Source organism: Myotis daubentonii, chromosome 1, assembly GCF_963259705.1.
Source record: "Myotis daubentonii chromosome 1, mMyoDau2.1, whole genome shotgun sequence".
Taxonomy (NCBI): Eukaryota; Metazoa; Chordata; class Mammalia; order Chiroptera; family Vespertilionidae; genus Myotis; species Myotis daubentonii.
The window spans coordinates 32,804,750-32,819,585 of record NC_081840.1 but is presented as its reverse complement, the minus strand read 5'-3'; the positions used below and the strand labels follow the sequence as shown (position 1 = coordinate 32,819,585).

Genomic DNA, 14,836 nt, shown 5'->3' with positions numbered 1-14,836 from the left:
TTCATAAGTACAAATAAATCTGTCTTTCCCTACAAGGCAGTGATATGCAATGTTCTGAATACCCTCACTTGGGTACACCTTGTCTGTCTTGGGGTGCGGAAAACATGGGAGTGGAAGAACACCGTGGAATAAGGCATGGTTACCATGTACAAATTCTGTCACTGACTACCACACTGGCTAGCTAAGTAAGCCAGTTCCCTAAAACTTGTATGAAAGATTATCTGCAGATGAGATGTTGAGGAAACTGGTCAGATGCGCACAACTCAGTGAGACTCTAGAAAAATTGCAGTATTGAGGAAAAGGTATTGGCTTTGGTACAAAAAAAAAAAAAAAAAGGTGTACAGCTGTGCTAGCTCTGCCCCAATGAGCTACTAATCTTATATTATTATCACACGGACCAAATTCAGTAGTATGTACACGTGAAAGCACTTTACAAAGCAAACAACATACATGTTCAAAACCTTCCGATTGTGGGAAAGTTCTAATGAGATATTTTTATATATATTTTATTGTCATAATTTAAGTTCTGCCTGTGCTGATCTCTAGTATCATTAAAAGAAGAGATCGTGGGCTTCAAGAAGATATTTAACTAATGTCTCTGTGTTTCATAGGAGAGAAAAAGGCCAGAGATGGGTTGGGGACTGGGAATCCAAAATCTGTTAAGATTCCTTTGTGCAAAGGCAAACAATTTTGCTGTTATTGACATCTTAGTAGTTTTTATTGTGATCCTTATTGTTATTTCTTTAAATTTACAGACAAAGTGGCGTCTGATATACTTGAAGATTATAGTAAATACTTGCCTCATGATGTTGTTGTGAGGACTGTGAAGTTATGCATACTGTTTGCTGTGCTTTTGACAGTCCCTCTAATCCACTTCCCTGTAAGTACTCTTAAAGGTTTTGCTGTTGGTGTAGCAGCTCCCTAATGTGGCAACACTAATTCTTTGCAGACTAGAATGTTTGAATCACATCTAGTCTTGTGTATCTTATTCATTTGTTAAGTAATTGATCAAAGATCCCATACTTGCGTATAACCCATGAATGCACAAAAATAACAGTGAACCCCTAAGCTAATTTGTGCTTTTTGAGATTTAGTTTAGATTTATGCTTTCCCACAGCATTGTTTCCAATTTAGAGACTATAGTTCTTCTAAGGTTTTGGATGTGTGTGTGTGTTTTTTCCCCTTTTTAATTCTGTATTCTGTTTTTTTCAAAAGAATGTGCATGAAGAGGAAAAAGTCAAGTCAGCAAAAATAAGCTCCTTCTGGTTTATTGTAAATTTATCTTCATGTAGACATTCTAGTTTAATCTAAGTCCAACTCTTTTATTTGCTCTAGAATTATAGTTTAAGGGCAGAACAGATTTTCATTCTGCATTTAGTTGCCATACTTAAGAATCTTAAGAATTTCTGCGAAAATGGAAACAAAGGCTTTGGGTATAAATGCTTCTGCATGGAAGTCCTGAATTCCTGAACAGTGAGTTCCTTAAGACCTGGGCCTTCAGGAGTTCTGCCCCCTCCCTGTGCAGACTGCAGGGCCAGGAGTGCAGCAGGGGCTGTGTAAACATTTGTGGACGTGACCGCCTGCTGCCTGCCTTAGCAGTGGGAAGTGTCATGAATTAGTTTTCATATTTACATGCTGTGAGACAGATAATATAAAATAAAATAGTAAGTGGTGTTTCTTCCACATGGCATGATTTCTTTTCTCGTTTTAAACCTTTTGTTCTTCTGTTGAAATTAATGATTCTCTGAGATTTCATCACACAGTGTTATTGTTGATACTTTTGAAAATTATGCAACTTAAAGAAATTGTATGTGAACAGTTTTTCAAGAATTAAAGCAAAATAATTTTGATGAAGATCACACAGAAATATGTATTTCTTAGTTTGTGAATAATAAACACGATAATGGTTTATGTTATATTTTTGAAAACTAAGTGGTGTTGAAGACAGGAATATCATGGTTACGGTACTGTACATGTGTTTCCCCAAGCGAGTATTTTGGCTTTCACACTTTCTCTTTGCTTAAATCTCTTTCTCTTTATGCTATACAGGCAAGGAAAGCTTTAATGATGATGTTTTTCTCCAATTTTCCATTCTCATGGATTCACCATTTTGTGATCACGCTAGCACTCAATATTATCATTGTTTTACTTGCAATATATGTTCCTGACATTAAGAATGTATTTGGTGTAGTTGGTAAGTTTTATATTTCAAAAAGATCCACATAATAAAATGGGTAAACTTGTTATCCAGCCTAACATCTGAGTCTGGCAATCATCCTCTCTCTTTCTCCTGCTTAAAGGTTCCAGCACATCCACATGTTTGATTTTTGTATTCCCAGGACTATTTTATCTTAAACTTAGCAGAGAGGATTTCCTCTCATGGAAAAAGCTCGGGGTAGGTTGATTTTTGTTTTGTTTCTTTTAAGAATCCTATTTTAAGAAATAATTTGTCATTTTCTAATTATTTTATCTACATAAAAAATAATGTATTTTGAATGATAACAAACATTATTGGAAAGGGTGGAGATTTAAAAAAATACCCTAATTGTTTTTATCTCTTTTCTTATTTCCACAGGCCTTTGTTTTGCTCATCTTTGGAATTTTGGTTGGGACTTTTAGTTTAGCCCTCATCATTTTTAATTGGATTAATAACAAATGAAAGATATCTTTTCTCATTTCTTGTGAAGAATAATTTACCTCCATATGCAAAAAAACTCCCACCCAATTCTGGAAGGTACCTTAGATGAATGCTCTCTATATGGGTTAACATTTCTGTAAACAGTATTAACTGAAAAGTGGAACAACATGGGAGTGGGCAAGGGAAAGTGGACTCAGCAGTTTTAATCAAAATAAGAAACAAACTCAGAATACTCTTAAATGTATTAGGTCAATCTTTTCTTTGGCTATTTGTGGGTCTGTTGCTTTTTTTAGATTAATAGACTTAGTTTTTTAGGGTAGTTTTAATTTTCACAAATGTTGAGCAGAAAGTAGATTCCCATATGTGGCTTCACCCCCAAAACATCCATAGTTTCCCATATTATTAACATCTTGAATTATTGTGGTATATTTATTATACTTGTTGAGCCAAATATTATTATTAACTGAAGTCCATAGTTCACATTGGGGTTCACTCTTGATGTAAGCATTGGCAATCACTAATAATTTCACTACCTTTGTAAAAACTCTGAGCCTTTTGTAGCATGTCCTATAGTTGGAATTAAAAATAGTATCTAACCTTTCAGACTGGCTTCTTTCACTAAGCAATATGCAATTAAGTTTTGTACATGTCTTGGCATGGCTTGGTAGCTCATTTATTGGATGTACCACAGTTTTGTTTCCCATTCACCTATTGAAGGACCTCTTGGTTGCTTCCAAATTTTGGCAGTTTTGAATAAAACTGCAGTTTTTTGTGTGGACATAGATTTTCAGCTTATTTTAGTTAATACCAAAGGACACAATTGCCACATCTTGTGGTAAGAATATGTTTAGTCCTGTAAGAAATTGCCAAACTGCCTTCCAAAGTGGCTGTAACATTTTTCATTCCCACCAGCAGTGATTGAGAACTCCTGTTATTCTATATCCTCACCAGCATTTGGTGTTGACAGTATTTTGTATTTTTACCAATATAATAGGTGTGTAGTTGTACCTCTGTTGTTTTAATTTGTATTTCCCTAATGACATACGATGTTGATCATCTTTTCATGTGCTTATTTGTCATCTGTGTATTTTCTTTGGTAAGGTTCAGATCTTATGCCTGTTTTTTAACTTAGGTTGTTTTCTCATTGTTGAGTTTTAAGCATTTGTATATTTTAGATACCAGTTCTTTATCAGATATGTGTTTTGCAAAGATTTTCTCCCAGTCTGTTTCTCTTTTCATTCTCTTTAACAGTGTAATTCACAGAGCAGAAGTGTTTAATGTTATTAAATATATTAAGTCAATCTTTTGTTTATTTTTTAAAGAAATCAATGTGTTAAGCTTATATACAAAATTGAACCTTAGCTTGTGGGCTAATGTTGTCAACGTCAATCACCAATAAAACTGTGGGATTATTCCATTTGGTACTTTGCCCTGACTCCAGATCCTCTCCCAGAAACTTTTGTGATTTTTCTCTGTTGTGCATTATGAGACAGAATTGTGATGCTTGGCTGTGGACTTGAAAGTTCTCTGAGCTTTCTTGTTTGTCACTAAAACATGTGACTTTCTACTTGGCAATATGACAAATATTGATGCTTTATGTCATATTTTGTTTGGAGGTTATAAATCATTCCAGTCTTCCCAGTGATGTGGCTTGTTTCTGGTTGGAAACCAGAAGCTGGGTCTCTCCTCCCCGTGAATATTCTATGTAAAGGGCACGTTAGCAGTTTACCAAAGTCAGGGTGTATCAGTGAAAATGTAATCCCATCCCTGTGCACATGTAAAGTAGGGAATTATATGCAAAATGCCAATTTGCATGTATGGAAATCCACACTTTTGCAGGTGCCTCTTGCTTCCCACTTAGGAAATTGGCTGAAAAATTGACAACTGAGCTTTTCTTTTGAGTTAAGATACTTCTTGGCAAATCTGAGATCTGCATGGTATAATGGAAGAAGTCCAAGTTTGGGGGTTAGAAAGACTTAGATTCAAATCTCAGTGAGTTTAGGGAAACTACTTAACCTCTCTAAGCCTCCACTTTCACATAGGTATTAAATGGAGTTAATACCAATTATACAGGGTTGTGCTGAGAGGATTAAGTGACCTTGTATAAATTAGGTACAGTTTGAAATAGGCTCCCTTCATAGATTAGCTATTTATCCCCTTTCTTCCATCCCTTTATCTAGAGCAATAAAATAAATTTGCTTTCAATCAGGGACATGGAATTTCTTCATCTTGCATCTTGCACAACTGTAGTGCTTTCCCACAGTTCTACCCCAGCTGGACTCCTACTAATGCCTTCCTGGAACTGGGCACTTAGCCTGGTCCCAGAGGCACCGCCAGGCATGGCCTTCCATGTGGCTTTGGGTCAGCCAGAGTCTATCAACCTGATAAGCTCATTCTTGTACCCTCTTTTTCTGTTTATGAAATTATAGATCCAAATACAAATAGGGGTTCAGCTGCTTAAATAAATCTAACTGCAGTAATACCAAAATAACCCTAAGTCTGCAACAGATGCAAGGATGCCCCCTGGGGCAAATGTTAAGTGTGATGACAGCTGGGCATCAATTATTACATTTGTCACCCGCTCATGGGATAGGATCATGTGAGGTTTGGCAAAGGGACAAGTAACCTTTTGAACACTCTGCACAAAACTCTGTTAATATCAAGAGAAATTATTTGTGGAGGTGTTTTTATTTTACGTTAATATTCTGCCTTATCTAGTTGCCTGTTTAGAGTCACAGCTTTCCCTATGAGTTTGGAAGAAGCTAATAAGATGGCTGGTATGAGCAGTGCCCCCTTCACCGGCATTACCCAAAAACCTTCAAGTACTCCTCAGCGTTTTTCCTGCGAAATATAGGCCTTCTCATTATGGGCTTAATGTTCATAATTTATTAGGTAATAACTATTTAAAATAAAACGAAGTTAAGCACAAAATGTATACTTCTCCAACACTTGGAGACTTGTTTGCTAAATTAAAAGACGAAGTGCTGAGAATATAAAATTACTTTCATATGTTGAGGGTGAATGTTTAAATTGTACTTTTTTTAACGGAATGTTTACTCATGAGCTTAGCATTTAAATGGTTAAAACAAGCCTTTGAAGTTAACACTCCATTAAGATGAATGGGGGTAATTCACACCTCTGCTGGTGCTGTATTATTTCAGTCTGGCTGCGGAGAAAACAAGACAGCAGTGGGTTGATTTACTGTGTGAAGGCCCTTTAAACACCCGAGGTCTGGAAATCTTTGTTGTTGTTTTTTTTCTTTTTCACCTAGAAGCAGAATCTGAAATTCAGCACAATTTAGGTATAGAATTGAAGTCTTGAAAGTACCATAGATTCTCTGTTATCTGCAAGTTCCTCCCTGGCTTTATTTGTTCCTGTACTCTAGTGTTTCTTCCTACCATGGCACCATTTATATTAAAGTTCCACTAGTAATTCACCAGTGGAAAAGCAGAAAGAAACCATCCATTTTCAGGTAAACTTTGCACATGCCTTTAAATGGTTTATGAAATAATCCTTGCATTATCATCTTCGCAACTCTCAAGTTCTGCCTTTGCCTCACATAAGGTATGCATCTTTAACAGCTATTTTCTTCCCCATTTGGGGGTATGGCATGTGGTTGAAGTGAGCAGGGATCCAATGGGAGAGGCGTTGTGTGTTCTTTGTGGTAGTAATGTTGTATATTTGAAATGTGCATTCCACCCATTGATGGAAGTCTTCTAGCCAATCGATTCTGAAATAATTAGTTTTAGAGGCTAAGAATAAGGCTGTATGAGCATTTTATGAGCAGTGCCTCCTTCACCATGTCAATGAATTTTTCTTGTGTCCAGTCTCTGCCCGTGTATTTGCAGGATCAAGTTGCTAGATAATCTGTGGGCAGCTGGGTGTGGACAGTATTTCCATTTGGGCTGCCTCTCATGTTGACATTGCCAGTACAGTATATATAAATGGAAAGTAGATGCTAGATAGAAACACAAGGGCCCAACCAATTCATCTAAACCTGTATTGGGCTGTGTTAGAATTAGCCCAATTGAAAACAGTTTGTTTCCTGCAAATTACTCTGCCTAAATTTCAGGTGTCATAATTTTTGGTCTAAGAACTTCTCAGAACCTTCTGTAGTAAAATTTGTTTTTCTAATTTAAACACAAAATTTATCCTTTTTTCTCCTGTCTTAATCCTTCAATAGTCTCTCTGTATGAAGTAGGAAATTTAAGAAAACAAAATTTTGATAAAGGATGAATAAAGATATTGTGGGAGTGTTTTCCTCATTGCGATCAGAACTCTTTCTGTCTCTCACCCTTCCTAAACAATCTGATAAATGTCCTACTGTATCATGATCCACTGACCTAGTTTGCCAGGCTGTCAGTTAAAGTGAGCAATTATGAGGTGCAGGAAGACTCATCTTGGCTGACGGCCAGGTGGACAGGTGGGAATGAGAGGGTCATTCACCTGTAGCACAAAGTTAATGGGTGCAAAGGGAAATGGAGTTGCCAGGAAAAACCCACACAAAACAGATGGATTAAAAGACATTCTAATATGGGATGGAGCCTAGGCACCGATACATATTTTTAAAGCTTCCCAGATGACTGTAATGGGCAACCACTGGATTGCTACGTCAGCCTTCTCACAGATGTCTGCCTTCCAGTCCATTTTGTCTGTTGCTGTCCACTTGGAATCCTGCTTTCATAGGATGATTTTCCTGCTCAAGAGCCTCAGGTGGCTCCCTACTTCTTTGAAGGTTTGGTCTTTTGTTGTTAATTTTATGTCACATCACACAACTGGGCTTAATTCCACATTCCCCTGTCTCATCTACTAAACTGTATTTTATCCTTTTCTTGCCTACATTCTGCAATACACTGAAATTGTTTCACTGGTACTTGATTTGCCTTTGGTTACCATGTTTCAACATTTTTACTTCCACTATCCTCCTTTCCCCAGTCCCACTTCCACATACACACCCACAATGCCCTCCTTGCTTTCCTCTGCCTGGCCACATACTTCCCGTTCTCCAGGAGCCAGCTCAGATACCACCTTGTAAAATAAATGCTTCATCCCCCACTCCACCTTACCCCTTAAGATCTGTGTGGTTCTTTTGGTACATGCCATTAGTACCTTGTAATATATTTTCTGTTTCTTCATAAATTGCTTTTGCATTTCATTTTTAATAGTTAATATACATGTGGTACAAATTCAAAATTTACGGAATTGCTTCTCTCTTACTTCTGCCCCAAGCACCTAGTTTTCCTCCTTGGAAGCAACCACTCTTGCAACTTTCTGTGTCCTTGCAAATACATTCTAAGCCTAGCTAACTGTAGAGTTCTACAGAACACACACACACACACACACACACACACACACGAATGTTAGCAAACTACATGAATCCTCTGCACTTGACTTCTTTTCACTGAGAGAGATATACTAATAAATATATTTAAAGATATAGATGTTATTTTTAAATTGTGGTGAAACGCGCCTAACAGGAAATCTTCCCTCTTAAACTTTTAAGTGTATAATACTGTTGTTAATTATCCTATACTAATAAAAGAGAAAAATGGTAATTGGCGTACGACCGATACCTTTTTCATTGGCTAATCAGTGAGATATGCAAATTAACTGTCAGCCAAGATGGCGGCTGGCAGCCAGGCAGCTGAGAATAGGAGGCTTGGTTGCCCCAGCGATGGAGAAAGTCAAGGATCCCTACAGCTGCAGGACTCTGAGCTCCTGAAGCAACAACTCCAAAAGATACAATGTTTTAATTATAGAAGCTAAAAGATGGCGGTTAATTTGCATACTCAGGCTCCAAGCAGAGCGAAGCCAAACAGCCCTGAAGCAGCAGGGCAGAGAGGCCTCAGGGCCTGGGATCAGCAGAGTCGAGAGGCCTCCCGGCCCCACGATCAGCGGAGCCGAGAGGCCTCCCGGCCCGAGATCAGCGGAGGCCAGAGTCGGCCCAGCCCCGCAATCAGGGAGGCGAGAGTCGGCCCAGCCCCTCGATCAGCAGAGCCTAGAGGCCCCCCAGCCCCGGTTATCATCCCAGCCGAGAGGCCTCCTGGCCCCGCGATCAGCGGAGTGGGAGGCCCCGCGATCAGCGGATCCGAGAGGCCTCCCGGCCCAGGTGATCAGCGGAGTCGAGAGGCCTCCCAGCCCGGTGATCAGGGGAGTCAGAGGCCTCCCCGCCCCGGTGATCAGTGGATCCGAGAGGCCTCCCAGCCCAGGTGATCAGCGGAGTCGAGAGGCCTCCCAGCCCCGGTGATCAGCGGAGTCGAGAGGCCTCCCAGCCCAGGTGATCAGCAGAGCCGAGAGGCCTCCCAGCCCGCGATCAGCGGAGTCGGAGGGCCCGAGATCAGCGGAGCCAAGAGGCCTCCCAGCCCTGGTGATCAGCGGAGCCGAGAGGCCTCCCAGCCCCGGTGATCAGCGGATCCGAGAGGCCTCCCAGCCCAGGTGATCAGCGGAGTCCAGAGGCCTCCCGCCCCGGTGATCAGCCGAGAGGCCTCCCGGCCCGCTCCTGGCCCCGTGATCAGCAGAGTCGGAGGCCCCGCGATCAGCGGAGCCGAGAGGCCTCCCAGCCCCGGTGATCAGCGGAGTCCAGAGGCTCCGCGATCAGCGGAGCCAAGAGGCCTCCCGGCCCCGCGATCAGCGGAGCCAAGAGGCCTCCCAGCCCAGGTGATCAGCGGAGTCCAGGTGATCAGCGGAGCCGAGAGGCCTCCCAGCCCCGGTGATCAGCGGAGTCGAGAGGCCGCCCAGCCCAGGTGATCAGCGGAGCCGAGAGGCCTCCCAGCCCCGGTGATCAGCGGAGCCCAGAGGCCTCCCGGACCCATGATCAGCAGAGCCGAGAGGCCTCCCAGCCAGGTTATCAGCAGCCGAGAGTCCTCCTGGCTAGAGATCAGCGGAGCCGAGAGGCCTCCAGGCCCCAGTTATCAGCGGAGCCGAGAGGCCTACAGGCCATGGTTATCAGCAGCCGAGAGGCCTCCAAGCCAGGGATCAGGGGAGCCGAGAGGCGTCCTGGCCCTGGGATCAGCAGAGCAGCGAGGCCTCCCAGCACTGGGATCAGTGTGACAGGGTGCGGAGCCCCAACCCTCTGATCGGCCCTGCTCTGTGTGTGACAGGGTACAGAGCAGCCCCAACCCCCCTGATGGGCCCTGCTCTGTGCATGACAGGAGTGGCTCTGCAACCTCCCTATGGACCCTGCCTTGAGTGTGACAGGGGGCGGTGCCCCAACCCCCCAATCGGCCCTACCCTGAGCGTGACTGAGGGTGGCATCGCAACCTCCCAATCTGCCCTGCTCTGTGCATGACAGGGGGCGGTGCCCCAACTCCCCAATTGGCCCTGCTTTGAGCCCGACCAGGGGCTGCACCTAAGGATTGGGCCTGCCCTCTGCCACCGGGGAGCAGGCCTAAGCCAGCAGGTCATTATCTCCTGATGGGTCCCAGACTGTGAGAGGGCACAGGCCAGGCTGAGGGACCTCCTCTCCCAACCCCGAGTGCACAAATTTTTGTGCACCGGGCCTCTAGTATGTACATATTTGTACAGCAGATCTCTAGAACATTTTCATCATGTATGACAAAACTCTATGCCTTTTGGACAGCAGCTCCCCACTTCCCCCTGTTTTCTTCCCTGGCAGCTACCATTTTACTTTGTGTTTGACTACTTCAGCTACCTCATACAGTGGAAACATGCAGTATTTGTGACTGGCTTGTTTCACTTAGCGTAATATCTTCAAGTTTCATTCATATTGTAGCACGTGACAGGAGTCCTTCTTGAAAGGCTGAATAATACTCCATTGTATGTATGCACCACGAATTCTTTATCCATTCATCTGTCAATGGAAATGTAGATTGTTTCCACCTCTTGGCTGTTGTGAGTAATGCTGTAATCAATGAACTTGGTGCAAATATCTCTTTCAGTTCTTTAGGATATATACCCAGAAGTGGAATTACTGGATTGTATGGAAATTCTATTTTTTATTTTATGAGGAACCTCTACACATTTTCAATAATGGCTGTACCATTTTACATTTCCACCAATAATGCACAAGGCTTCCATTTTACCCACATCCTCACCAGCATTTGTTGTTTTCTGTTTTTCTGTTGTTGTCTTTCTTTATAATGACCATCCTCACAGGTGTGAGATGTTATCTCATTATGACTTTGATTTGCATTTCCCCCATAATTAATGATGTTGAACATCTTTTCATATACTCATTGGCCATTTCTGTGTCTTCTCTGAAGAAACGTCTATTTAATTCCTTTACCCATTTTAAAATAAGGCTATTTTTTATTAATGTTGTTATTAAGTTGTAGGAGTTATTATATATTTTAGTTATTATATATTTCAGGTATTACATATTTCAGATATATGGGTTGTGAATATTTTCTCCCATTCTGTAGGTTGCATTTTCAAAACATATAAATCTGTCTAACTCTAACAGCTCATAGTATTCCATTAATGCATGTGCCCTAATTCACCGGTTTCCTATCAATGCATTTTTAAGAGTTTTAGTTTTTTTTAAATTTTGCAATTTTATTATAATGCTTCAATTATTAAATTTATGCCTACATCATTTAGCCCATATATGAGTATATCTGTAGGTTAAATTCCCACCCATTTAACTGGAATTCTGAGTCAAAGGGTATGTGCGTTTCGAGTTTTGATATATATAACTAAATTGCCCTTTGTTATAGGTTTTACTAACTTACATTCCCACCCACAATGTAGTAATTGCTCTTTAAACTTTGTGAGGTCATTTGTCTTTTCACATTTAATCACCTTCTTTCCCTGACTCGGTTGTTATTAACACAAAGACACACATATATGTTCTGTGCTTATACATAATGCCTATCACCATGAGTTTATTGAACTGGTGTCAGCAAATATTTGTTTAATCTCACTTCATTGTATGTCTAGGGCAGTGGTTCTCAACCTTGGCTGCACATTAGAATCACCTGGGAATCTTTTTAAAATCCTGATTTCTGGGCCTCCTGAGGCTAATGTACAGCCAAGGTTGAGAACCACTGGTCTGGGGCCATGGTCGACAAACCGTGGCTCGCGAGCCACATGCGGCTCTTTGGCCCCTTGAGTGTGGGTCTCCACAAAATACTGCCACACGCAAGGGGCCAAAGAGCCGCATGTGGCTCGCGAGCTGCGGTTTGCCGAGCCGCAAGTTTGCTGACCACTGGTCTAGGGAGTTTTCTTAAGGCTGTGATGAATGCCACGTGAGAGTTGTCCCCTTCATACATGTGCTGTTCCCAGGAGAGGACGTTCCTATGTGTGATATTCGTAGGAGAAATGCCATTTATTGTTATTTCTTCCCAGGATTCTGTGTTATTGTCTCTGAAAGATCAGCCGGTCCTTAGACCTACTATCAGGTTTAGTTAGTTGGAATATTTCAGTATAAGGACTGCAGTGATATCAAACATGTGCCTAGAATGCTTCATATCCTGAAATTTTGTGGATAACACATTTTTCTCCCATTTACTATAAATTATCTAAACAGAAATACTTCTTGAGTTTTTTCCAACTTTTTATAATGAAAAATCTCAAACATATATATAAAGTTAGAATAATATGTCCATATACCCACCACTGACATTTAACCTTTGTTCAGATTTATTTTGCTACTTACATATAAACATGAATATATGTATCTGCTGAATGATTTGCAAGCATTGCTCCTGAAGGTTGTCAGGAGCATAAAATAATATTGCTGATATTCTATTGCATAGTAAATAAAGCTGAAAATTAATTTTGTAAATATCTCCTTCTGTGAACAAATCTAGTTTAAATGTTTCACAACATTTTTTTATTTTATTTTTTTTACAAATTATATTCCTTTCTCTGAAAGGATAAGAAGCCTGTTTGACGGTATCTTTTCCTCAAATGCCAAAGACCTGTATCCAGGACACAACAAGGTTTAAGTGGGGGAAGCAGCGGGCACCACAATTTCTTCTAGTAAAGGAACTATCTATGTCTTTGTTTAGGAAAATATCTTGATAGGTCATTTGGGATGAAAGGTGGGACCCCACCCATTTGCACAACAATGTGAATCCATATACTTTAAAATGGTTAATTTTATGTGATGTGACAAAAAATTAACAACAAAAGACCAATCTTCAAAGAAGTGGGTCTCTGGTATTGGGGATAGCTCTACACTTCCTAACACTTCCCCCTAGAGCAGTGGTTCTCAACCTTCTGGCCCTTTAAATACAGTTCCTCATGTTGTGACCCAACCATAAAATTATTTTCGTTGCTACTTCATAACTGTAATGTTGCTACTGTTATGAATTGTAATGTAAATATCTGATATGCAGGATGGAAAGGGTCGCTTGACCACCAAAGGGGTTGCGACCCCCAGGTTGAGAACCGCTGCCCTAGAGTCATTAGTCTCTAGGTTCTCTAGAACCAAGCCTAGGAGTTTAGAAACTGGGCTCCCAGAACGTGCCTTGTATCAACCCGAGGTGTCGTGTGTTTGGGATCACAACTCGACCCCACTTCTAGTTGGATGGTGGTAGTAGGACTCAAAGGGAGTTGGGCCCCTAGGGTAGGGCACTATTCCCTTAGGGAAATAGTGAAGACCATTTTCATAGCTCCTGATTCTCTTACTCAGTTCTCTGTTCAAAAGAATTCGGTATTTTAAATGAATGGAAGGTTGTCAGGAGCATAAAATAATATGATGAGCAAGCACTTGTATGTATGGACTAGGCACTATGGCAACCACATTATCTCATGTAACCTGAGGTAGGTACAGGTATATCCCCTCATTTAATAGGTTACAAGTTAAAGTTTAGAGAGGTTATGGAGTTCAAGTGACTTGTCCAAGATCACACATTCAGAATTTTTACTTAAGTTTGGCTATAAAACATGTGTGCTTAACTATTATGCTAACAATAGTGTATCCAGCTGTTGGAGTTTTCCCACAGAATGATTCTGCTCATAGTAGATTCATAGATGATACTGACTGTGCTGAGAGGGCTTTATTCATTTAAGTTGTTGCGTGTCTAGGTTTGTTCCTCACACCAGCCAGACGGCATTGACCGCTTCGCGTCTCCGTCCTGAGTCACGGTCTACTTTCACAGCATGTTGTTTCCTCTTTGTGAAGTATTTCAGAGGAAATTCCAGGCGAAGGAGAGGCATGTGGGCTTTTACATAGACCAAGAATGTGTCCCAATACTTGTCAATCAGACTTTGAAAAATCTTGGATCCCTTGAAAAAGGAATAAATCCATTTTTGTGTTCTATGACTCTCTGCAAATACAATTATTTAAAAAAAAATTGAAATATAGCTCAGATACCAACAGTCTAATTCAGAGTTTCCTAGAACTTGGATATCTTGTGGATCCTTAGAACTTCAAATGAATTTTTGAGGACATTCATAAGATTATCAACTTTTTATTTTTCAAATAAATTGAGGATGTTAAGAAAACTTGCCACCGATCAGCACCATCCTTTCATATAAAAAAGTAAGGAAGGTCATAATATAATAAAATATAGTTCTTTAAATTCAGGTCTACATTTGTTAAAAACTTGCTATGTATTTTTTTATTTTTCCCAAGGACCAATGAAAACTTTCCCATGGGTCAGTATTTGAAACCTAATGATCTAAATAAACATCTATATTTGAAAATTCAGTAAAAATTTTCTCACCTCTAATGCTCATGAACATCAATCATCTTATGTTTGGAAAGAAATATATATATGTTGGTTATAAAAGTGGATTAATTATTTAGTTGGATTTCTCCAACTAAATTGCTGATTCTAAATTTTGGAAGGGAAAATATCTAAATAATAGATTTCTAGTTTACAACTTTACAAAATTTTGTCAACATTTCAGGATTTAGGAAATAAACACTATTTTTACTGTAACACTTCATAGGTTTAAATGCTATATAGAAAGTCAATCAATAATGTATTTACATTTCACAGTAGTACTTACACTTCACAGGGAAATATAATACTTGGAGACTTGGGCCCCCATGTCTCTGTCTAAAGATTAGTCATTAAGGAAAAAAAAAAAGATTAGTCATTCATTTGCATTCATACAAATTCCACCCCCCCACTCATTCAGAATAGTTCTCAACTTATTAGTTAACCAGACTAAATAGAATTGCATTCATGCATTTTAGTGTCAATGTAAAAATGGGTTCCCAGATATTTTTTCTTTTCAATCAAATCTCCCAAAAGATGTCTAATCACTCCCAGACTATCACTT

The 14,836-nt window shown here is 40.3% G+C and overlaps 1 protein-coding gene across 3 annotated transcripts in view; it reads left to right on the top strand.

The window, feature by feature from the left end:
* Positions 1 to 4,055, top strand: part of SLC38A6 (solute carrier family 38 member 6) — a 65,504-nt gene extending 61,449 nt beyond the window's left edge. For all 3 annotated transcript variants that reach the window (XM_059694289.1, XM_059694280.1, XM_059694297.1), the window contains 4 exons: positions 756 to 880; positions 2,050 to 2,194; positions 2,301 to 2,395; positions 2,576 to 4,055. In XM_059694289.1, coding sequence (XP_059550272.1) covers positions 756 to 880; positions 2,050 to 2,194; positions 2,301 to 2,395; positions 2,576 to 2,659 — 449 coding nt within the window. In that variant the 3' untranslated portion in view covers positions 2,660 to 4,055. The remainder of the gene's footprint in view (positions 1 to 755; positions 881 to 2,049; positions 2,195 to 2,300; positions 2,396 to 2,575) is intronic.
* The last annotated feature ends 10,781 nt before the right edge of the window (positions 4,056 to 14,836 follow it).